The sequence below is a fragment of the Ruditapes philippinarum genome, unplaced genomic scaffold, assembly GCF_026571515.1.
Source record: "Ruditapes philippinarum isolate M1 unplaced genomic scaffold, ASM2657151v2 ctg2753_1_1_1_1, whole genome shotgun sequence".
NCBI lineage: Eukaryota > Metazoa > Mollusca > Bivalvia > Venerida > Veneridae > Ruditapes > Ruditapes philippinarum.
In genome coordinates this window covers 52,780-76,893 of record NW_026852516.1, presented here as the reverse complement: position 1 = coordinate 76,893, position 24,114 = coordinate 52,780, and the positions used below count along the sequence as shown (strand labels likewise).

Here is a 24,114-nt window from a genome sequence, read left to right as displayed (position 1 = left end):
CATCCGGGGTCGAATGCCGGATGTTCCCGGATCATCCCGGAAGTTGCCGCAGAGTTACGGATGTACTCCGGTTGTTCCCGGTCGTACCCCGGTCGTTCCCGGATCACCCCGGACGTCTACCGGGGCTCTGCGGGGCTCTGCCGGGATGTAAGTGAGACTGTAGCTTAAAATGCTTAGGATGACGAATCTTTAAAACAATAATAAATATTATATATTATATCCCAATGACTTAAATCCATACAAGTTTGTATCAATATTTTTGTCTCGATGAGAAATACATATATATGTAGCTTGTTTTGAAATGTATGGGTCTTATCAAGTAAAGTCACGTGCTTTCTTTCAGTGAACCACAGATTTCTGTAAGAAAACTTTTTGTGTTTATTTTTGTTATTTTTGCATCTCAGATAAGTTATTGCTATGAAAATTATTGTAATGTAATTCACTAAACGTGTAACCTGGGAACAAAACTATACTATATTATATTATTTTTGTCCCAGGTGTACATAACGTCATTCACACCTACTAAATATTCTGTTTTATTTTAGATAACGGTTTGTTTGATAAATGCTGAGCGGCAATATAAGTACAGAGAGAAGCAGATACAGATTAAAGGAATAAAAAAAGTCACAGCGCGTGAAAAATACTGTGTGTTAGTACAAGGAAACTCGCAAAAAGCTGGTAAAAGATACAAATGTCTCTTCAGAACGAAAGAATTGCCATGAAATCAGTTATCATGCAGTAAATTGTTGAAATATAACTACTTCCCTGTCAAACGTAGACATTCAACTGTTCAAATTAGTTGGGGAATGACCCTGCTAATAAAGAATTAATTTTCAAGTTCCCATTAATAACAGACATCGAAATGTGAATACAAAATTTCTTGACGCAAACAAGGAAATCATGAAAAAAGTTGTTGATCTTCAAAGAAGGAATTATAAACTTAGAAAAAGGGTCAAAAAGCTTAAGAAGAAACGCACTGTTTGTCCAAAGTGTGCACCCTTTTTATACTAGCCTATATTGCTTAATTTGTGTTATTTGCATATATCCTCATGTTGTATTTGTAATACATTAACGTTTTCTGTCTATCTGTCTGTCTGTCAGTCTATAAATGTGTCATTGTATATAGTGAAATCCGCCAGATTGTAAAGGGAATGTAAATTTTAGAAAGAGAAACGTACATATAATTCAAAACTAGCTAAACGAACTTAACACGTCACCTAATTGTTTTAATTCGATTTAAAACATACTTGTTCAAAAAACATCATATCCTTACACAATGTGAAATAGGATATAACGGCTATTGTTTAATATTTAAACCGACTTAGGACAGGCTTTTGGTATTTCTTGTATAGGATATTGTCAATTCATTCATCTTATTGATTTTAGGTTGAATTATTTGTTTAGATAGCTGATTATTCGATGTACTTATGTACTTTATATAGGTCTACATTAATTTATTAGATGTACATTATTAGATAAAGATAAATACGGATACGAGTGTATATAAATTTTCCATGTACGTACAGTTTAACATGAAACATTGAAGTGAATGATGTGTCAGTAATTGTGTTAAATTATGGTTTCCGATAATTGTAACTATTTGTTAAAACGTGAAAAACAAGTGTCAATGTACGTATAGCGCTGTATACATACATACTTTTACACGAGGTAGTAGGAATTTACACGTATGTAGATGTTTATGATTACTTAATTTCATTTTTTTTTTAATTTTTATTTTTATAAAAGTGTCAGTACCTACATTTTCTAGATTGCTTTTTATTTCTACGTCATTGAAAGGGAGGGATTGTATGTCAATCTTATTGAGGGTACATAAGCCCACAGTAATGCACAAAGAATTTTATTCATTTCTTTGCATTTTCCAGTGTTTGCAAATGGAGTAAACTATGCACTCAAAATCTGTCGTGCCACTCGTCACTTTTTAGTGTAGTTCCATATAAAGTTATAGTACTTAACAGAAACCAGGGACATACCGTACGATGGTGGGTCAATATGTAATGCAATATATTTTTAATTTAGCACGTGATTCTTGTGTTTGTGTAAACTATGCTAGGCTTTTCGAATCATGTATGTAGCCAACCGATTAAGAATTTTATTCACATTAAAACTACCTTACACGCATAACTTCTTGTAAAATATAGCTGCCAAATACTTAAATTTATACGGGCTCGAGCAAAACTAGGAAAATCTTCTATATATAAATGTTTTTAAGGATATTTGTAATATTTAAGACAACATCTTGCATGTAATCCATTCAAGACAAGAGAAGAAACGAACTTGGGTTTGTAATTTTTCAGTTATTGAAAAGTATACCATAGGACTGGGACATAAGATAACAATATTGGACACCAACATTGGCACTGATAAGAAAGCGCGAGTTGCTTGTCCCGTTATCTTATGTCCCAGCAAAGGAGGACTGTGAGTCTGAAGCTTAAGTTGTATTTCTGTAGAATATATTAATTAACAAATATTTGCTCTTTTGTTAAATTAATTGACCGTCACCATATTGCATTACATGTTTATTCACCCTCGTATTTGTATAATTTCAATAATGTTAGATCTACATTATGATTCGCAAAGAGATTATCTGATTGAAACAAGATGTCACATCAATCTGAGCCTCGGGTATTTAAGACGTTGCCCGAACTCTCACTGTGATTTGAACAGGCTTACTTTAGGGCTACAGATTATAATCTTTCGTCTAGATCTAATATTCTTCCCACCGAATAGATTTTATGATAAGGAAAATTATCAGTCAAATAATCAAACATTTAGTGTGGATGATTTAATAATTGATAACCCAACTATTAATTTAATTACTTGATTTGCCAGTTCTTGGGAACAATGTAGGCCCGTCTTTGATGGTGTGCATAAATTTATGAATTCTTACAAAAAATTTATGGCATGGAATAACTTAAATGTATGTTATTTTAATTTACATGCATCTTCCACAGATTGTATATAAGCTCTAGACGAATGCTGAATCATAGCAATTTTGTATTAAGGTTGAATGTTCCATGATAACCGTCGTATGAAAACATCTGCGAATGTTTCTTAAGCCGGTGCAATGGGCCGTGGACGGTAACTTGAACTTTAGAGTACCGTGCATGAACAGGCTCAATCAAGCCGTGCCTGCAATATTTTTAATTTTGCCGTTTTGGGCGTTCTTTAGGGGTTCCGTTTTTTTTTCGATTTTAACAAAAGTAACACTATTAAGTGGATCTGAATACATTAAGAGTGTGACAAAAGTTGTTCCCCTTTTATTTAACTTCGGTCAACTTACCTTTTGTAACTTTACACATTCCGACAACCAGGATGTTAATAATATCATGGTAAAATTTGAACAAACATGGGAGAATGCTCATTTCAGTTTTAAAAGGTTTGATTTAATTTAGCGAAAAATAGTGTTATTTGTTGAGAAATTCTGATTATTTTTCCACTTCCTGGATTTGCTTCACTGCATCTGTGACTGTGAGGGATGTACGACTAATCTGAACACTGTTGAATGTTCACAAAATATGTGTGTGATAGCCGAATTTTTTCTATCCAAAGTCAGAGATTAATTTCAAGTTCATTCCCATAACACTATACAGTAAGCTAATATACAAGAATTAATGTCTAAAAGTCTAACCAGTGTAATAGAATTATTTTCTGACTTTGGATAAACTGACTGTCAAACATATATTTCATGAACATTAAATAAGCCATACTCCTGTGAGTGTGAATGTCACAAAATTGTGTTCCTTTCATCAAAACATGGTTGACATGACATTGGTCAGTAGCTACATCTACATGATGCTGTTTAGCAATCGAGTATAATTATGAACAAAATCACTGTACCCTGTCTTGCGAGTAAAAGCTCATTTTATTTCCAATCTCTGTACCCTACTTGGGAGTCTATATATTTTAACTTGTACCTGACTTGCGATAACTGGAGGTTAAATTGTTTATATACTGTGATTATGACTAGCAGGCATGTAATGTTGTCAGGGAACAGTTGATAAAAGGCATTAATTATACTGGCATGCGAGCAGTTCCCGTACAGAAGCAGTACCCGTATTTTTCATTTAAACGCTTGATTTTTACTTGCAATCTTCAAAAATTCATTTCAAATCAAGCAGATGCATAAAAGAGACAAAATCTAAGTGTCAGTTCGGCAGTACGTATAAAAGTCTCATTTTAAATCACTTTCACCTGTGCGTTGTCAAAACGTCACCTTGTTTTCTCTGGGGGATTCCGTCCTTGCGCGCATGCGCTAAAATACTTACACGTGAGGCCTGTTAAAGGGTTTTCCACTAATACCACCTGTTTACAGATAAGTAGGCAATGTGGTGAAAACTTGTTTAATTATCAGAATTTTGATCAATATTACTATATTAAATAATTTTATGGCTTTGATGCGTAAAATATCATGCATACAAGCATGCCATTGCATGAGAATGCGTTGGGGTAACGGTACCGGGTAATTGATACCAGCGTTTAGTCTACGCTCTATTTCCTGAATTACATCTATTTATCTCTTAGAAAATGGTCTGTTCAACAATTATAATTGAAAAATAGGTCCGATATAACAAAATTGTATAATTATAATGGGTTAAATTTTATGTACGGGAACTACTTCTCTTCATACAAAATAATGGATAATTTCGGTACCCCATATGAGGCCTCATAACTAAGGGTTATTCTATGTTTAGAACATGATGGAATTTCCATGATTTGTGTGACGAGCTGAATAGTGATGTGTAACATTAAAATTTTGGTGAGTGAGCGTAATAAAAAATAATGTTTAAGTAACTACGATTTTTGTACGGGAACTGCTCGCATGCCAGTATGCAAATTTAAAAAGATAATTGTATAAGTAGTGTGCAAATTAGAATTTATAGATAGGGTCAAGCCTCTCCGTAAAGATGTTTAAATTTGGGCTAGACTGAACAGTTAGAGCCGATCTGGATATCAAACTATATGTTATATATTATGTAAAAAAACTTAACCTAATTTCCTTATTTCTCATTATTTGTTCACATTTCAGTGATTAAGGCAGATGTTTGGAGAAAATGAGAACAATTCCCACACTGTCAAGATGGATTCTATTGTGCCGTATACTTGCCTATTTATTGGTAAGCTAAAGATGTGTATTTTGACTGATAATAAAGTATCTACTCCTTTTCTTTGAGAAAAAATTCCATGTTTTGATAGAGAGGCCTCGGGTCTTAGAAAAGCAGAAAAAGGGGGTGACCTTACTATTCACAGCCAAGGTCATTTAATTACAGAAACATAATATACTGCCACCACGTAATTCAAAATATGAACATTTTTTTTCGTGTTGGTATTGCTCCTAGGCAATTCTTTAATATGCAATTATTTTAATCAGTGATCAACCTAAAGGTAAAATGATTACTTATGGTTTATGGAATGGAATTTTTTTGAAAATGAACAAAGAGCTTTCAAAGTTGGATTGTAAAAGTAAGCTGGTTTTGGATTATTTGTTGAATGTATGTGAAAAAACTATTGTTTTACTCATCAATTTTGTTTTAAACTAGATATGATTCTATTTTTAGATGCTGACTGGCGAGACTATGTTGAAGCAACATCCAGCTGTGTAAGATGTGGGACAAATCGGACCAAGGTCATTGACGATATCAATTCACTATGGGTCAATGAAAACAATAGAAACAGTGTTTTGCCATGTCTTTCTGTGAGAAGTGGTCTTGACCTATATCTTAAGGTCATGAATTTTCCACCAGGGTCAGAGGTCATTATGTCAGCTATAAATATACCTGACATGGTGACAGTGGTAAAACATCACAATCTTAAGGTATGTCATGTTGGGGGTTAACCCCTGTGGGTTAAATCACTAGTAATTACAGAAGTTACTGCCTGGTACAATTTGCTAAACAATGTTATGTAAGAATGCTTTGACACCTGACTGACAGCGCCTCCTGGATAAAAATTAGCTAAGTTTACTTTAAAATTCATGGATGGCTCTGCTTTAACAAGTTTGGTCGGTAGACATGTTTCAAAAAACAACATTTATGTGCATTTGCCATGAACATCAACTCTGATAATCTTTAATAGAAGTATAGCTTGACATTAGCTTACCTTTATGTAAACAGCGGTCTTAACGTTTTTTGTGGTTTTTTTTAACCATACAGACTTTGTTAAATTTTTCATTGCAGGTTGTACCATTAGATATCAACATTGAAACTACGGGACCGAAAGTGGAACTCTTGCCAAGTCTAGTCACTGATAAATCTGTTGCTATCCTAGTCGCTCACGTGTTCGGGAAATGGTGTGATATGGACCCCGTAATCGCAGCCGCTCAGCAATATGGTCTAGTTGTGATAGAAGACTGTGCCGAGGCATTCTGTGGGTTCGAGCGTCTAGGCGATCCTAGATCAGACATTGCATTATTTAGTTTTGGCGTCATAAAATATCTCACGGCATTCGGAGGTGCAATAGCGAAAGTTAAAAATGATTCCGTGTTCTCAAAAATGGCAAAGTTGTACGAGACTAGAGATGTTCAGTCTAGATGGGAGTATTTTAAAAAGACGTGTAAATGTTTAACGGTGTTTCTGGCTCTAGCATGTCCTTGCGTTAGTCAGACAATAATGTACCTATGCAGATGTTGTAATTTGGATCATAAGCAGGTGTTCGTCAAGATGCTCCGGGGTTTTCCTGATCAAATGTTGAAGAAGATTAAACTTCAGCCGAGTACTCAGCTACTTATGATGGTGAGAAAAAGGTTCAGAGATTTCCGTGAAGCTGATTATAATATAGGTTTGTATGATATTTTCTCACTATTAAATTTTTATGTTAAATGTACAGTAAACTCCACTTATAATGATATTGCTTCTAATAATATACTGCTTATAACGATGCGGTCAGTCCTGAAAATATCCTTTTAAGCGGAGTTCACTGTATTGAATTGTCAAAAAATGATTTATTTAAAGAAACTAAATAGGGTATTCTTATTTTAATAGCACTGTAAACCATCATACATTTTATATCAGAGAATTTGGTTTTTTGTTTTACTGGAAGAAATATCTTTAAATTTCTAGATAATTCATGACTATTCATAATATAATAATTCATGAATTTCTTTCTGATATAGTGTGAAGATCACATTTTACATGTTCTTTTCAATCAATTGAAGGTCTATGGCCGAGTGGTTAGGGTTGTTGACTTCAGATCTTATGCCCCGCACTTCTGTGAGTTTGAATCCCACCAGGGACTTCAGATTCCTTCATAAAAAGCTATTCTGCTAGCTTAAGGTGGATCTACTCGGGTTCTGTTCATACCTGAAAGTCCCAAAATGACATTTCCAGTGTTATTCCGACGTTATGTTGAACGATGTTCCCCGGTGCATGATTTCATGTGAACAGGCACCTGAGTAAAAACTTCCGTAATGTATGTATGAAATGGAAGAATGACATGGTGATTGGTCCTCATACAATAGAATAACAGAATATACACAAGTTTACATTATATATAATAATATGTAAATAACTCGTGGCTGCCGGGAGGATATTGTCAACCCGAGAACTGGTATATTACCCAGAGGCGCAGCTCAAGAATGATTTGATACATTTCTGCATAAAAAGTTTGCTGAATATGGAGTTTTGCAAGAGTTATGTGCCCCAGGGAGGTATAAGAAATATTTCCAGGGGAATATATCCTAAGAGGGTGATATTCGATCAGAACAAATAATAGGCCTATGGGAGATTTACATTGAAAGAAATATTGTGGTATAATAAATAGAAATATATTTCAGGTACTGTAAAAGGAGAATATGTTCGGATGAGATTACCGGAGGATGTACAGCTGGTAGGTATGAAGGCCAAGGTCAATAATTACTGGCTGTTTCCTATACTTGTAGTAAGTACAGTTTCTCATTTTGTTTTGGTTTGATGTTGAATTTACATCGTCACTGTTATAATAACTTAAGGTTACTTAACAGCTCAGGGTGGCTAAAGCAGTGATACAGAATTTATGTTACAGGGGCATAATGTCAACCAAGGTTCCAATCGGGTCTTTAGTCAAGGAATCTAAAGCCTAGACACACTTTTCCTTATTGATTTTTCTTTACATGATGCCCAGTGACATTCAGTATTAGCTATTGCACGTTTAAAGCTTTTGTAATGTTGAGGTTATATTATGAGTTATGAGCTTTATTGATGAAAGATGACCTTAGGTTCCCAGCAACATATTTCCTTCACTCACAGATGTGTATTTGTATAGACATCTTACTTTATTTGCCTACAAGTTTACAGCTAGCAGTTTCAGCCTAACTATCTCTCCTGCGCTAAAACATAAACAGAAAAGGTTCCATTTGCTGAATACAAAGATTTTGTGTTTTTATACGCCCGTTTGAAAAACGGGACGTATTATGGGAACGCCCCTGGCGGGCGGGCGGTCGGGCGGGCGGCGTCAAATTTTGTCCGGAGCATATCTCCTACATGTATGGAGGGATTTTAATGAAACTTCATATAAATGTTCACCACTATGAAGAGCAGTGTCGCGCACATGAACCAGGTCTCTAGGTCAAAGGTCAAGGTCACACTTAGAGCTCATTGAAAAATGCTTGTCCGGAGCAAAACTTCCACATGTATAGAGGGATTTCAATATTACTTGGCACAAATGTTCACCATTGTGAGGCGGAGTGTCGCGTGCAAGATTCAGGTCCTTGCGGCCAAGGTCAAGGTCACACATAGAGGTCAAAGTTCAGATAAAAATATGAAGATGTGTATATGGACCATTTAGTCATCATTTATTGAGGGATTGTAACACAAATGGTCATTATCAAGACTATGGCTGTGATACATATAATTTAGGTCAATATATACAAGGTCAAGGTCACTAAAGATGATGAAATATCCAGATTTTGTAAATAGAATTTAATCAAAGGGAGACAACAAAGTTATTACAGTGGAGCCTTGCTAATCCGAACCCTTCTAATCCGGAATCCTTTCTTATCCGAACGAAGTGTCCGGTCCCGATTTTATTTGTTCTATTTTCAATAGTAAAAAACCTTTCGGATCCGGAACCTGTCTACTCCGAATTCCGGACGATTTTTTCAATTTTTGTTCTTATTTTACTCTAAAATTTACCTCTCGGATCCGAACAGATTTTGCCAAATGTCACACCTTCGTTCAAGATAACAAATAATCGCACATCTTGCAGGTGTAAACATACACCAAACTGATGTGTTATTTCACTTGATTAATGGGTGAAACGTATGATCTGCGAAGGTGTGAAAATTACACTTAGCTTGCCTTCATATCTTCTATAATTGCTTAATTGATTGTTTTTCGTCACCTTCAATAAATATTTTGATATAATGCAATAAAAATATCTTTTAATCCTTTGTAAAGGATTCAATGATACGTGTTTAAGCAATGATAATTAATAGAAACTGTCAGTGAATTTGGATAGTCGTTGAATCGGATAAGAGTAAACAACAATTGACAAACGCTGGTACGAATATTAAATTATGTCTCCGCCTCCTGTTTTACATCGTTATTCCTTGAGGACATAATATTTTTTTGCTTATTTATTTATTTTCATTTCTTTATTTTTGTATTCACATGTATTGGAATGAACGATAAGAGACTGCAAAAATAAAATATCTAAATTGCAATTTCAAATGCATTCCCGTTTTCTTTCCCTAAACTATTTGGCAAATACATGTAACATGAAAAAACATGTAAAAGAACCTTCTAATTCGGAAACCTTTCTAATCCGGAAACCTTTCGAATCCGAACTTTTCTTCTGGTCCGGACGAGTTCGGATTAGACAGGTTCCACTGTACTTTGTTCATAAATGACTTACACAATTACTCCCCTTGATCTATTTTCACTTTCAATTCTAAAAATAGAATTTAATCAAAGGGCATGAAATATTCCTCTTTCTTGGACTTGAGTATGTTCTAAAGAATGTAACATTTATCATTTATCAAAGATCATACAGTAATTACCTTATCAAATGTAAATACTTTCTCATAGAAATTTAATTATATTTTAATTTTCAAGTAAATATCAGTTCAGCTCATTCAAAGATTAAGAATTGTAATGAAATGTATTTCCCTAGAATAAAATCTTAAATCAGAATTTTTTAGTTATTAAATTACATGTACTTTTTATACGCCCGTTTAAAAAAAGATAAAAATATGAAGATGTGTATAGGGACGATTTAATCATCATTTATTGAGGGATTGTAACACAAATGGTCATTATAATGACTACGGCTGTGACACATGTACTTTAGGTCAATATATGCAAGGTCAAGGTCACTAAAGATGGTGAAAAATCCAGATTTTGTCTGGAGCATATCTCCTACATGTATGGAAGAATTTTTATAATACTTTATGGAAATGTTCACCACCATGATATGTATTGCTCCATGCATGATCCAGGTCAAAGGTCAAGGTCACACTTAGAGCTCATTGAAAAACGCTTGTCCGGAGCAAAACTTCTACATTCAAAGGGGGTTTTCAATATAACTTGGCACAAATGTTCACCATTGTGAGGCTGAGTGTCGCATGCAAAATTCAGATCCCTGCGACCAAAGTCAAGGTTACACATAGAGGTCAAAGTTCAGATAAAAATTTGAAGATGGTTATAGGGACCATTTAGTCATCATTTATTGATGGATTGTAGCACAAATGGTAACTATCATGACTACAGGTGTTACACATTTAATTTAGGTTAATATTTGCAAGGTCACTGGAGATGATTAAATATCCAGATGTTGTCCGGAGCATATTTTCTACATGCATGGAGGAATTTTAATGTTACTTTTATAGAATTGTTCACCACCATGAGACGTAGTGCCCTGCACATAAACCAAGTCTCTAGGTCAAAGGTGAAGGTCACAGTTAGAGCTCATAGAAAAACACTTGTCTGGAGCAAAACTTCTACATGCATAGAGGGATTTCAATATAATTTGGCACAAATGTTCATCATTGTGAGGCTGAGTGCCGTGCATAAAATTCAGGTCCCTGCGACCAAGGTCAAGGTCACACATTCTGTGCATATCTTCCCTATTGATTTGTTTTAAGGTTCATTTAACAACACAGTGCCAAGAATAAAAACTTGCTTGCTAGATAACACTTATCCATAATGCCCCCATCTCCATCTAAAGCTTTTTCGTAAACGGGCGTATTTTGTGACTATGGCACCCTTGTTTGAATTTAGGCAAATTCACCACTATGAGCTTTCAGTGTGCAAAGTGCAATGGCCAGGTTTTACCTGCATGGTCAAGGTTAGTCAAATGTTGCATAAAAATACACTGCAGTCGGGGTTATAGTTGTCTTTTAGACTTTCTTGTTTTATTTACTAGCAATTACTCACTTTGATCATGATTTACCATGTTCATTTTTACTAAATAAAAAAGACTGCTCATCTTTTTCAGTACTAACAAGAAGTTTGAAAATAATGTTAAGGTTTTTATTGGAAATTTCAGGAAAACCCAGATACCATTCTCAGCTACTTGAACGCCTTTGGAGTAGATGCGTACCGTGGTGCTACACAGCTGAACATCATTGAACCGGAACAAGAGTCCGGTAAAAATCCGGAAACTCAACTGGATCCTCGGTACCCCACGGAGGCTCGATACCTTATTGATCATGTGATATACCTACCAGTACACAAGAAAGTACCATTCCATGCCTTAAACAAGATCTGTAAAGCTGTCAGTCAAGCCATCCAAATGAGTAAAGATTCTCCAAAAGTTAGACTCCAGTCAAAGCTTTAACCCCACCAATGTTTTTGTAATGAGCTTTCCCTGCTGTGAATTAAGAAAAGTCCATTTATAATTATGGGAATGATGATAGCATTGTTCTGAAGTTTAGCAGAGGACAATGTAGGATCTAGTCGAGTTATATACAAGTGCTAAAAGATGGGTTGTCTCAGTTTTTCCTGGCATGACAGTAGGTCTGCCTTTATCCATCTTCGGTTACCTACAATACACTTTCCGTACATATTACGTTATCGTATGTAGTATATACAGAATATATTTAAACCGTGGTTAACCGATGATGGCCTTTATCATAAAATATCATAATCAAAGTTACATCCTTGAATGGGAGCAAAATATTCAGATAATTTTATAACATTTTGTTAAAATTCAATTTATATAAGATTGTGTATTTATGTATATGTGTTGAAACCATTGTCTGATCAATTATTTATTCACTTTTCACTCATGCAAATTAGCAACAATAACAAATATTGTTGATGAAATCAATGTCCAGTGTGATTGTTGCAAAAAATAAGTGCCTTATTTTAGTTAAGGGCTCTTAAAATTAAGGGATAATGTCCAAATACTGATTTTGAAGTCAAAAGGTCAGAGGTCAAGGTCACCTTAAGTAGGTAATAGGTGAAGTCAATTTTTTTTCAGCAGCTACCATAGCTTTTTTACATTAAAATTGGTTTACTTGTTCACTATCATCATGTTATGCAATATCAAAAGGGCAGATAATCCTAAAGTTATATTTTGCAGACTTGTGCCCCTTTTTTGACTTACATTTTATGCCCTGATTAACCGAATTATTTAAAAAGAAAACTATCAGACATTCACTCTAAATGTAGAATACATTTTCTCTGTAAAAATTGGAATGCATTTCTAAAGGACAGATAACCCTTTCAAAAAAACAAGCAAAAACATCACAGACATCACTTCAAACTGAAATACTTGTTGAATATCACAGCAACTTTTTTTTGTAAAGCAGTTTATCAGAATAATGCCTCCTTTTCTACTTTGCTTTCATCATGTTCATCATACTTTTAAGTATTGAGAAAAGTGACGGGTGCTGCTCTTCGAACAGCTCTTGTTTAAATCTCACTTTGTTTTTAATATGGATGTTATACTGTTTAACTATTGTTGTTGTGAAACGGTACTCGGAGATTTTGTTTCCTACTGTAACAGCTAAGATTTTAAAGATATCGTCATCTTGGTATGATAACTGGTTAACTCCTATTAAATTTAGAAGGACATACTCCTTACTGTTCTTGGGAGACAATATATTAATATACATATTTAACCAGAATTAAGTCATGTTTTCTGATGCTATTGAATTTTCAAAGTTGATGTCTATGGGTTCTTCTTGCATATCAGACTGGTGTTTCCCTTGGTTTTACTCATGCTGGAAATTTCATCTTGCATGGGGGGTGCCAGACGAGTCACATGCTATAAAATGGCATGCTTAGGATGACGTAATTTTACAGTTGTGAGAAAATAGTTATGGGTGTAAATTAATGACATACATTTCCATGGAAAATTGTTTTATTAAGGTAAAGAGTCTAAAATATGATTGAATTTGGTTGAATATGCAAGAAAAAATATCTGACATATGTTTGTGTCACACTGATATTCCGATCTGGACCGCAACATATGTCAGATATTATTAAGCTTTAAATTTAGCAATTTAAATGTTTTCAGTTTATGAACAAAAGGAGTACATAACCTTCATGTACAAGTTATCTATTAAAATTCTTGTTTTTCAATTTTTCTTAAATTTGCATGAATTGTGAGTGTCTTGTCAAAATGGCAACTTGAATTATATGAGAGATTCATGGATTCATGGAAATTGTTTTATTTTATTTCGAACTTCATTCCATTCCATGGTTGATCAATCTTTCATTTAATCTATAATATGTTTGAATAATTGTGCTGTAATTTTTTTGTATTTCTTTATTATACAATTTTATACAATTTAAAAGGCAAATTGAACAAAAATGTATTTTTGTTATTGCAGTTTCAATATTTTGAATAATACACAGATCTTCTCCTGTACTTAATATACATGTATACAAACCAATTTACAGTAATAAAAACTGAAAAATGGTTCTCCCTATGAATTTTTTTAAATTCACTGGAAATAGAAATTTTCATCATAGCTTTAACTATCATTCTACTAAACATTTTATACAAGAAGAGAATTTTCATAATTACTAGTAGATTGTTGGAACAAAAAACTGTCCTAAAATATTTTAATTTTAATATTTAGAATGATGTGTATTCAGTCATAAAGGGAGATTATTTTTGACAAAAAAAAGGTGTTAACTTTCGCTGTTGTACTTGATTTCTCAAATTTTGTCAGACTTAGAGTACAATTGTGTTAATTTGAATTTGTAAAATCTTAAAAGAATTATGTTGGAAAAACAGAGAAATACAAATTATTTTGGTCAAATTATTATCTTACTGAGTCATTATAGCCTGACTGCAACCAAAGGCGGCATTTAACATATATTGTTCCTATATTATATTACTAACGTTTTGGTATTTGTGGCTTTGTATCCTGCCTGACACATTATGTCACTTTATTTCATTGGTTTATTTGACACATTTTTTGTTACAACTAATATTCACAGCCAATCAAATACAAGTTTACATACACTGTTGTTAAAAACTAATATTAACAGCTAATCAAATACAAGTTTACATACAATATTGTTAAAAGCTGATAATTTACAGCCAATCAAATACAAGTTTACATACACTTTTGTTAAAAACTAATTTTTACAGCCAATCATATACAAGTTAACATTTTTCCTTTGAATCATTTAAAAATATTGCAATATTTATTTCCACAGCTGCTCTAGTTTGAATCTCAGAAAAATATTAACTAGTCACAGAATTAACATCAAAGATGCATTTATTTGCTGTATATAATATTGTGTTCTTCTATTGCTAATCAAATATATTCATCCATTTTTAGCTCGACTTTTCTATGAAAAGGGGAGCTATCCTACTCGCCCCGGCGTCGGCGTCGGCGTTAGCGTTGGCGTCACACCTTGGTTAAGTTTTTCGTACCACCCCACTTTATTTCAGAAGTATTACAAGTATGGCTTTGAAACTTACCATACTTGTTCACCATCATAACCTCCCTCTACAGACAAGAGTACATAACTCTGTCAAGGTTTTTGACAGAATTATGGCCCTTTTTTGACTTAGAAAGTGTATTGAGCTTGGTTAAGTTTTTTGTACCACCTCACTTTATTTCAAAACCATTGGAGGTATTGCTTTGAAACTGACCATACTTGTTTACCATCACGACCTTCATCAACAGACAAGAGGACATAACTCTGTCAAGGTTTTTGACAGAATTATGCCCCTTTTTGACTTAGAAAATACATTGAATATGGGTAAAATCCACTTATTGCCTTAACCCTTTGAGATATTGCTTTGAAACTTTTAATGCTATTTCACATCATTACCCCCATCTGTACGCAAGAGAAGGTAACTCTGTCAAGGATTTGTTTTAAAAATTAAGGCCTTTTATCGACTTAGAATCTTGGTTAAGTTTTTTGTACCACCTCACTTTATTTCAAAACCATTGGAGGTATTGCTTTGAAACTGACCATACTTGTTTACCATCACGACCTTCATCAACAGACAAGAGGACATAACTCTGTCAAGGTTTTTGACAGAATTATGCCCCTTTTTGACTTAGAAAATACATTGAATATGGGTAAAATCCACTTATTGCCTTAACCCTTTGAGATATTGCTTTGAAACTTTTAATGCTATTTCACATCATTACCCCCATCTGTACGCAAGAGAAGGTAACTCTGTCAAGGATTTGTTTTAAAAATTAAGGCCTTTTATCGACTTAGAATCTTGGTTAAGTTTTTTGTACCACCTCACTTTATTTCAAAACCATTGGAGGTATTGCTTTGAAACTGACCATACTTGTTTACCATCACGACCTTCATCAACAGACAAGAGGACATAACTCTGTCAAGGTTTTTGACAGAATTATGCCCCTTTTTGACTTAGAAAATACATTGAATATGGGTAAAATCCACTTATTGCCTTAACCCTTTGAGATATTGCTTTGAAACTTTTAATGCTATTTCACATCATTACCCCCATCTGTACGCAAGAGAAGGTAACTCTGTCAAGGATTTGTTTTAAAAATTAAGGCCTTTTATCGACTTAGAATCTTGGTTAAGTTTTTAGTACCAGTCCACTTTTTGACTGAACTGTTTGAGATATTAATTTGAAAGTTGGAATACTTGTTTACAATCATGATTCCCAAACATGTCCAGGAGAAGGTAATTCTGTCAAAGATTTTATTTGAATTATGGCCCTTAACTGTCAATGTTTTGTATTATAGGCAAGCACTAAAAAAGTCGAGCGCGCTGTCTTACGGACAGCTCTTGTTCTCATTATTTTAAATGCAATTTTTCATACTCAAACAGATTTTTTGCATTTATAAGTTTTTACCTCCAATTATCTTTTAGGCACTACTTATCCTTGTGTGATCGTAAGAGGCGACTGAATGGAGTCTATGCATCTATTAGCTCCAGTGGGAGAGGTCACGGTATTGACACTTTACTTAGTGTTGCTTGAATTTTGTAACACCTGAGGTTAGCAGTACCTTGACTATCTTTTTTTGGTCAGGTCTGATAATTCCTATTGGATTTAATTCAGAGGTCTTTCTATTGAACATTTGTCATTCTTTTCTGCAATTCTTTTTATATGAAACTAATCAAAATGTGATATTTTTGTTATTGCATTTTTATAATATTTATATATATATATAATTTTCACATATCGCAATATAATTATGTTCAAAGTATTTATTTGCATTTCATTTTTGTTGAAATCTTGAACAGTTATTTATCTTGAACAGATATTAAAATTAGTTTAGTTTATACAGAATTTATTAGTTTAGTTTGATTGTGTTGGAAGCTATAAGCTTATTGAACTGTTCCAGGAACCAACCAGTTCTGAGCAACAAGTGCTCAAGAAAAGAAAGGCTTGCCCCTGACAGGGTTTGATTAGTATTGTTATGTTTTCTTAGTTTTGTACTTGTACAAATGTAGTTAGGAAGATGTTGATGAGCTTATATTTGTTTTGCTTAAAAATTTATATTTGATTATATCTCGTTCTATATAAATAACAACACAAACCACCAATAGTTTATATAGTATATATTGTTAATTCACTTATTTTCGTGGGCATGAAATTTTGTGGTTTTGTTGAAAATACATTTCCGTGGGTTCTTCATTTCACGGAATGTTTATTTTTACAAAAGATAAAATATAATAATATTTAGCAAAATAATCTTACAGCAGATGAAATGAAAATTCGTCCTGGATTGACCTATCCATGAAAACCATGAAAATTAATGCCAAACGAATAATAATGATTTTGCACTAATATGTATTTTATTATACAACTAAATCTATCTTGCCAGTCTTTTAAAACCTGCCATCTTTTTATTTTTTTGCTCCCTTAAAAGTTTATTTATTTTTTGCTCCCTAAAGATCAGCATAGTTGAAGTTTGTCCTTCTGCACTGATAAATGAAGTTAAGTTTTGCTCAGGGAACAATCGTTTAAAGTACAGATCGTTAAATCTACCGTTTGTAGAAACATTTTGAGAATAACGAATTTTGAAAACGTTGATAAAACTTTGTTTGTTTATTTTATTTCACTCTATAATTTTTGAAGTGAAATACAAATTATTAAAAGTGAAATGAATGTAAAACTTAACTCGTTTGCGACATTAAAATAGCGTACTTGATTTGATTGTTTTGCACATGCTGTTTGGCGCTACATTGTGATGTCACATAAACAACACTTTAAACGTCTGTACAGCATTAACGGCTGAATAAAAGATATTGCTGTTCGGATTCATTTTCTTAGTTAGACCATTTTCTTTCATTCTAGATAGTTTTCACATGAAAATGCGACAAAAAATTGTTTTTATTTATCAGATTTTTCAAACAAAATGGCGCCCTCAATGTGAAAATACACAGGGAGATAATAAGAACTTTTCCCACCTCATTGTAAAACCATATGTTGTTTTGTTAATTAAGTTGATATGGAGCAAACATTTATTGGTGCTACCAATATTATTTCTTTCTATACCTGCTTGTATATTTCATTTATAATGTTTGTTTGTTGAGATTGAGACTGCAGTTGTAATACACAATGTATATTTTTTGTAAATTTGTCAAAAACTTGAATAAATTCTGCCAGCTTTCAGACACTTGACATTTTGTAACAATGATTTGAACAAGTGATGACATGCCATGAATATTTGTTTCTGGTTATATCGACATATGTTGTATATGGTTATATTAACAAGATTGTTTTTGGTTATACAGTCAATCCTGTGTTAAGGACCATCTCTGAATACAGATCACCCTGTAAATAAAGGCCACTCCTCAACAGCCCTTCATTGTTTAAAAAAAGAAAAAAACTAACCTCTAAATAAAGCCCACTTCTTTATAAAGGCCATGTTTGGTCTCTGTCTTGGATGACCTTTGTTAACAGGTTTGACAAGTTTGTTACTGGTTATATGGACATATTGTTACTGGTTATATGGACATATTGTTACTAGTTATATGGACATATTGTTACTGGTTATATGGACACAAATCTGATAATTATAAGTCATGGAAAATGTCTGATGTTATTTTGTAACAAGTTTGTGACAGATATTATACATTTAATGTAGTATGTATGATAAATATTTCGTCACCTTACCGCAGTAACGGGTTAACACCTTATATAATTAAATAGGAGTTAACCGTTACTGCACTAAGGTGACAATGTTATGATTGTATGTTTCTAAAAGATATTTGATTAACCCTTCAACCTTCTTAATTACTGGAATAGATTTGGCCTGCTTTGAATTTGATAAAGTCTCGTAGAAGTTTATAGGATTTTATTACGAAAATACAAAAATTAAGCTACCATCATTATAGAGCCTGGTCAGACTGCACAGATCTGTGTGAAGCTGGCTTTGCTTTATTTTGATGGGAAAGGCTAATTATAGCAGGTAATGGGTTAATCAAGAAATAAAAGTTATTTATTCAGAGAATGATACAGAATTATGAAATAAAAGAGTTAAAGATCACAATTGTATGTTGTTTTTTTTCTAATTCTCTATGTTGATGTGTGAACTGTTTAAAACAAAAAAAAACACCAAAATAACCTGCCATGTTATAACATTTGGCAGTCTGCAAAGAAATTAATACAAGTTTTATCTCATTCTAACACAAGATATATATAATTATATATATATATATATATATATATATATATATACAAACTTTTAGTTAAAGTACTGGTAAGTTTCATGTAGTCTATATAACTAGTCATAGACATTTTTATCATGTATATATGATTATTATTGTATATATCTCGAGCCACTAGGTGACCACGAGTGTCATATAGCAAAACAGCATTGCATAGCCAAATAACCTAAGCTTATATGAAGCTCGAGGCCACATCCAAGAATGGGTTTCATATATCACGTGAGGTTCACACTAAAATAATCCTGATTGAGAGGCAGCCAACTTTACCACTTTGCCATCGCTGCCCTCCTTAAAGACTGCAAACCTAAGTTCAAGTAAGCCTCCTTAGGTAAGCCTGTTTAGGAACACAAGGTCATAGGTCTCCTTGTTAACAAAAACAACTATAACCAATGTCAAGCATATCAAACCATTTTACAAGAAAAAGACGAAGACTTTGATAGTGTATGATGAAGATTTTATTTTGATAGGTACACATTTTTCTGTATAATATTTTATACAGCTTTTTACCAATAAAATAATTCTAACACATTCAGCCAAATAATAATCAATAACGTTCAAAATCATTCAGCACTTGAGTTGAGAGATAAAATAATTCAGGTAAACTATTAAAGTAATTCTATATCTTGCTGTCGTTTATTTTCATTCTATATTAGGAAAACTATTTTTTTTGTCTTCTCTTTGATCACATGACCCACATTTCATCACCTTAGTGCAGTAACCGGTTAACTCCTTATATAAATAAATAGGAGTTAACCTGTTGCTGCACCGAGGTGACAATTTCTCAGATTTTACAATTCAAATACAAATGGAAGAGATTTCATTTTTCTAATACAAATAAGTTTCCAAAATTTGAGTAACGAAATGATATAACATATAATTATCACATTTAGTCATATCTATTAAACTTTAAATTGATTCTTTTCTGCTTTTTTTTTTAAATCTTTCTTTTGTATTTGTACCACTTCAAAGCTGCCAAGTAAATATTAATGTCCCTAAAGCAGTAAAAATCCTTTTTTCCCTAAAAAAAAAGAACAACACTTTTAATTATTCATTCAAATGCAATTTTCTTGTAGATAACTGTATTTAGAGACCATTCATGTGTATTCACATATCACGATGAACAATAAATAAAAGATACTACAAGGAAAAACAAAAGTCTAAGGGCTCAGACAAAAATCTATACCCATCTTAATTTTCCCCTTCCTCCTCCATACAACCCTGTCCCCTCCCCAAAATTATTTTAAGGTTATTGCCATTTTTCACAATAACCCAAGTTTGTGGAGTCTTTAAATTTCTTTGAGAGAGACAATAAATGGGAATGTATCTTCTTTGCTTTAAACTTAAATTTCCTTCTTTTACATTTTCACAATATATCTTCCAAAATATTACTTATTAAAACACTATATTATTGTTAAGTACTTGACGTAATTACTTATGTCATATTCCTAGAAACCTCCCATCTCTATTATTATCAAGCGCAGCTGTACTATAAAAAGCATTCAAACTGAAAGTAGTAACTGTATATACACGTATATAGCAACAACTTAAAAAAAACAAACAAACAAAATAACAACAATAACATAAATCTCTCATACATTCATTCAAAATGCAGGTACACAATTATGTATATATATATTAACAAAAAAAATCTTCTCTATTTAATTGAGTACTGCACTATACACAAACAAAATTATGGGGGTGTGATGTACAAATATACAATAAATACAATGCATATTCTTGACCTACAATGCTTTAAAAATGGGATTGTATCCATTAATATCCCAAGTCATCAATCTTAACTTCATACTAAAACGTTTCACTTCAACCTGAAATCAGAACTTCAGTCTAAAATCTAAACTTATCAGTCTGAAATCTTAACTTCAGTCTAAAATCTAAACTTCAGTCTAAAATCTAAACTTAAGCCTAAAATCTTAACTTCAGTCTGAAATCTTAACATTAGCCTTAAATTTAAGCATCAACCTGAAATTTCAATGTCAGACTTAAAATGTTATTGGATATATTCACCATTTTATAAACTGACTGAATTTATTTTTACAACCTAGAATAGTTGTTTTATGACCTCCAGTGACATACTTCACAAGGATTTAGCGTCGCAATTAACTGGTCAAAATAATTATGACAACACTTCTTTAAAATGTGTGAGAACAAATATTTAATGAAAGCAATAACAAGTTTTCAATAACCATCAAAACAATTTAATCAAATGAGCTGCAAAAACAAATTTGATAGCACAATTAAGTTTCAATTATGGGAAAAAATCGTTCAATATATTCATAAATATAAAACTATCTATACACCACATTGAAACAATTTCTTTAGCAAGATCATATATATATCCATCTTTTTACACGCAAGTCCTGTTTCTAAACTCTTCAGTGCTTCAGTGGAAGCCATAAAGATATTTCATTTGTTGTTTTTAATTTGTTATCATTTTATTTTTGATTACTTTACATATTTATATATACATATATATTTTTATAGAGTATTACGAGTACATAATTTACATAATTAATTATTAATCTTGGGTCTTTTACATGTGTCTTATTTATTTTTTAAATTATTTGAATATCGATCTACATATGTTTAAGTTTACTTATTATTATAACTCAAGTAGCCGATGTATAACAATATTGAGTTTTAGAAAAATCAGGCAATGCCCTACTTACACCTCCTATAAGATCTATCAGGAATTACTCAAAGCGTTCACACAGTCATGAAGTAAAAATTCAAACAAAATTGTTGAACACAAAGTCTTCTATAACTCTACCATATCTTTAAATAATAGTTTGAAACAATCTGCATTAATTTATCCATGATTTTAGATTGATAAAATATAAAAATTTTAAAAATACACAATCTTTAGGTAAAAAAACCTAGCCATTTGACAAGTTAGACCTAAACAGCAATTAAATGGGTAGGTAGGTATACAACTGCTCAATTTATAAGAGCTTATTATTTTCAGAAAATCACAAGAAATAAAGATAACAAAAGAAAAGATAGGCTAAATCTTTTAACATGAACTGATGGATAAACTGCTTCCATCATTTTCTTTATAAAGAACCAAGTCTTCGTTAGTGTCTAGGATATATATATCTTTATACACATAAATATAAAATATGCATTAAAAATTCACTTTTTTATATAAGAGGTAGAAGCTTTTTAACTTTATAAATTTCTTTTCTTTTTTTTCAAACAAATAATTATACCATGAGAACATAATAACAGAATTTTGTCTTGAGCATGACATTCTTAATATCTTTCAGAGCTTACAGAACAAAAGACATATTCCAAACTGTTTACTGCTGTCACATTCAAAAAGTTTAAACACTCAATACCTTATGTCCACTTTCCTGCAGAACAAAAGAAAAGTCTTCTTATCAACTCTTTAACAAATGAAGAAAGTTTGTATATTTATCAATGTGGAAATCCAATGGTTATTAATTTTTATATAACTGGCAATGAAGAACGAAATGAAACAGACGAAATGGTCAAAATATCAATGCAATCAGATACAAAGTTTTGCTGTTTCTTGTATATATACAATATATGCGTTATTTATCACACAATAGCTTGTTTCATCTCTAACCAGGCTAAATATCTTTATTGTACCTGTGCTTTTTCAACATAATAAATGAGCCGCGTCATGACAAAACTAACATAGTGTGTTTGCGACCAGCATGGATCCAGACCAGCCTGCCCATCTGCGCAGTCTGATCAGGATCCATGCTGTTTCTCTACTTGTAATAGGGTTGGTAAGCGAACAGCATGGATCCTGATCAGACTGTGCGGATGCGCAGGCTGGTCTGGATCCATGCTGGTCACAAACCCATTATGTTGGTTTTGTCATGACGCGGCTCAAATGCTTTATAGAGGATGTGCTACAGTCTGGTATAATCTACAAACATTCTCTCAGAATGAAACAATAAGACATTACCCTGCTGAAGTTCTGCTATGGATTTGCCCTGCTTTCAGTTTCAAACTGTCTATAGCTTTCAATTTCAAAATGGAAAAGCATAGGTAACCTATTTTTTTTCCATTTTGATATTGAAAGCTTAAGCTAAGAGACAGCATGGTGCCTGTTCAGGCTAGCCTGGTTCTGTACTGGTGGCAAAGGCTTATCATTTTCAGCTGCAGCAGGGTCAAAATGCCATGACAAAAAAAGACAGTTTAACAAATGAAATGCCCTTAATAAACTATTATTTTCACAGAGCAGGTTAAAAATTAAGAATATTCATCCAATAATGTTATACATAACAGAATTGCAGTATTTAACAAATCTATGGGACAGCATACAGTAATTTTCTACAGTAAATATAAAGACTGCAAAATACATGTGATCGAAAAAAAATATGGTGTGCTACAATATTAAAGAGTCATTGATGAAACACTTAGTAAACCTTTACTTATATCTACACAGTGTTCGGAATATTGCAAATTGAAATGATCTCAGATATGTTTCATTAGACTGATTTAAAGACTATCCTCACACAAAAAATGAGCCGCGTCATGACAAAACCAACGTAATGTGTTTGCAACCAGCATGGATCTAGACCAGCATGCGCATCCGCGCAGTCTGATTAGGATCCATGCTGTTCGCTATCAGTTTCTCTTCTTTAATAGGGTTTGAAATTTAACAGCATGGATCCTCTACACTAAGCTACTCGGACAAATAAACGATAGTCCTGACTTCATACACCTATTGATTAGCAAGCAACTCATCGGAAAAATGAGAAATACTTCTTTTTTTTATAAAATATTCTCAAGTCATTGTTAAAACAGTCTAAATAAATCTTAACTTTACATAAGCCACTTTATGCAAAACGTTTTTGTTCTTTATTGTTAAAATACACACAGACTAAGTGAGTGATTACAGCCGTGGTGCGGCAAATGTTGATCATCTTATTAAAATGTCATTTATATATATATCATTGAAGAATATATATCAAAATATTGAATCACTTCAATTTTCTTTTTTTCTGTTATAAGATCATATGAGCTTTATCGGTAGAGGAAAACCTCAGGT

At 32.7% G+C, this 24,114-nt stretch overlaps 1 protein-coding gene across 3 annotated transcripts; it reads left to right on the top strand.

Moving 5' to 3' along the window:
- The first annotated feature begins 1,506 nt into the window (after positions 1–1,506).
- Positions 1,507–12,371, top strand: LOC132715452 (uncharacterized). 3 transcript variants are annotated; one of them, XM_060698465.1, is made up of 6 exons: positions 1,507–1,685; positions 5,048–5,135; positions 5,577–5,833; positions 6,195–6,795; positions 7,790–7,893; positions 11,479–12,371. In XM_060698465.1, the coding sequence occupies exons 2-6, from the start codon at positions 5,060–5,062 to the stop codon at positions 11,767–11,769; spliced, it is 1,329 nt and encodes a 442-aa protein (XP_060554448.1). In that variant the 5' UTR covers positions 1,507–1,685; positions 5,048–5,059; the 3' UTR covers positions 11,770–12,371. The 3 variants fall into 3 exon arrangements, with proteins under 3 accessions (XP_060554448.1, XP_060554442.1, XP_060554456.1); XM_060698459.1 differs by lacking the exon at positions 1,507–1,685 and adding an exon at positions 3,276–3,397; XM_060698473.1 differs by lacking the exon at positions 1,507–1,685 and adding an exon at positions 3,317–3,350.
- Positions 12,372–24,114: the final 11,743 nt, after the last annotated feature.

Excerpts from the sequence above, each read along its gene's own strand:
- LOC132715452 (XM_060698465.1), top strand. The coding sequence starts at position 5,060 with ATGTTTGGAGAAAATGAGAACAATTCCCACACTGTCAAGATGGATTCT. Across the intron at positions 5,136-5,576 it reads GTATACTTGCCTATTTATTG|ATGCTGACTGGCGAGACTAT; the intron begins GTAAGCTAAAGA and ends TTCTATTTTTAG. Across the intron at positions 6,796-7,789 it reads TGAAGCTGATTATAATATAG|GTACTGTAAAAGGAGAATAT; the intron begins GTTTGTATGATA and ends AATATATTTCAG.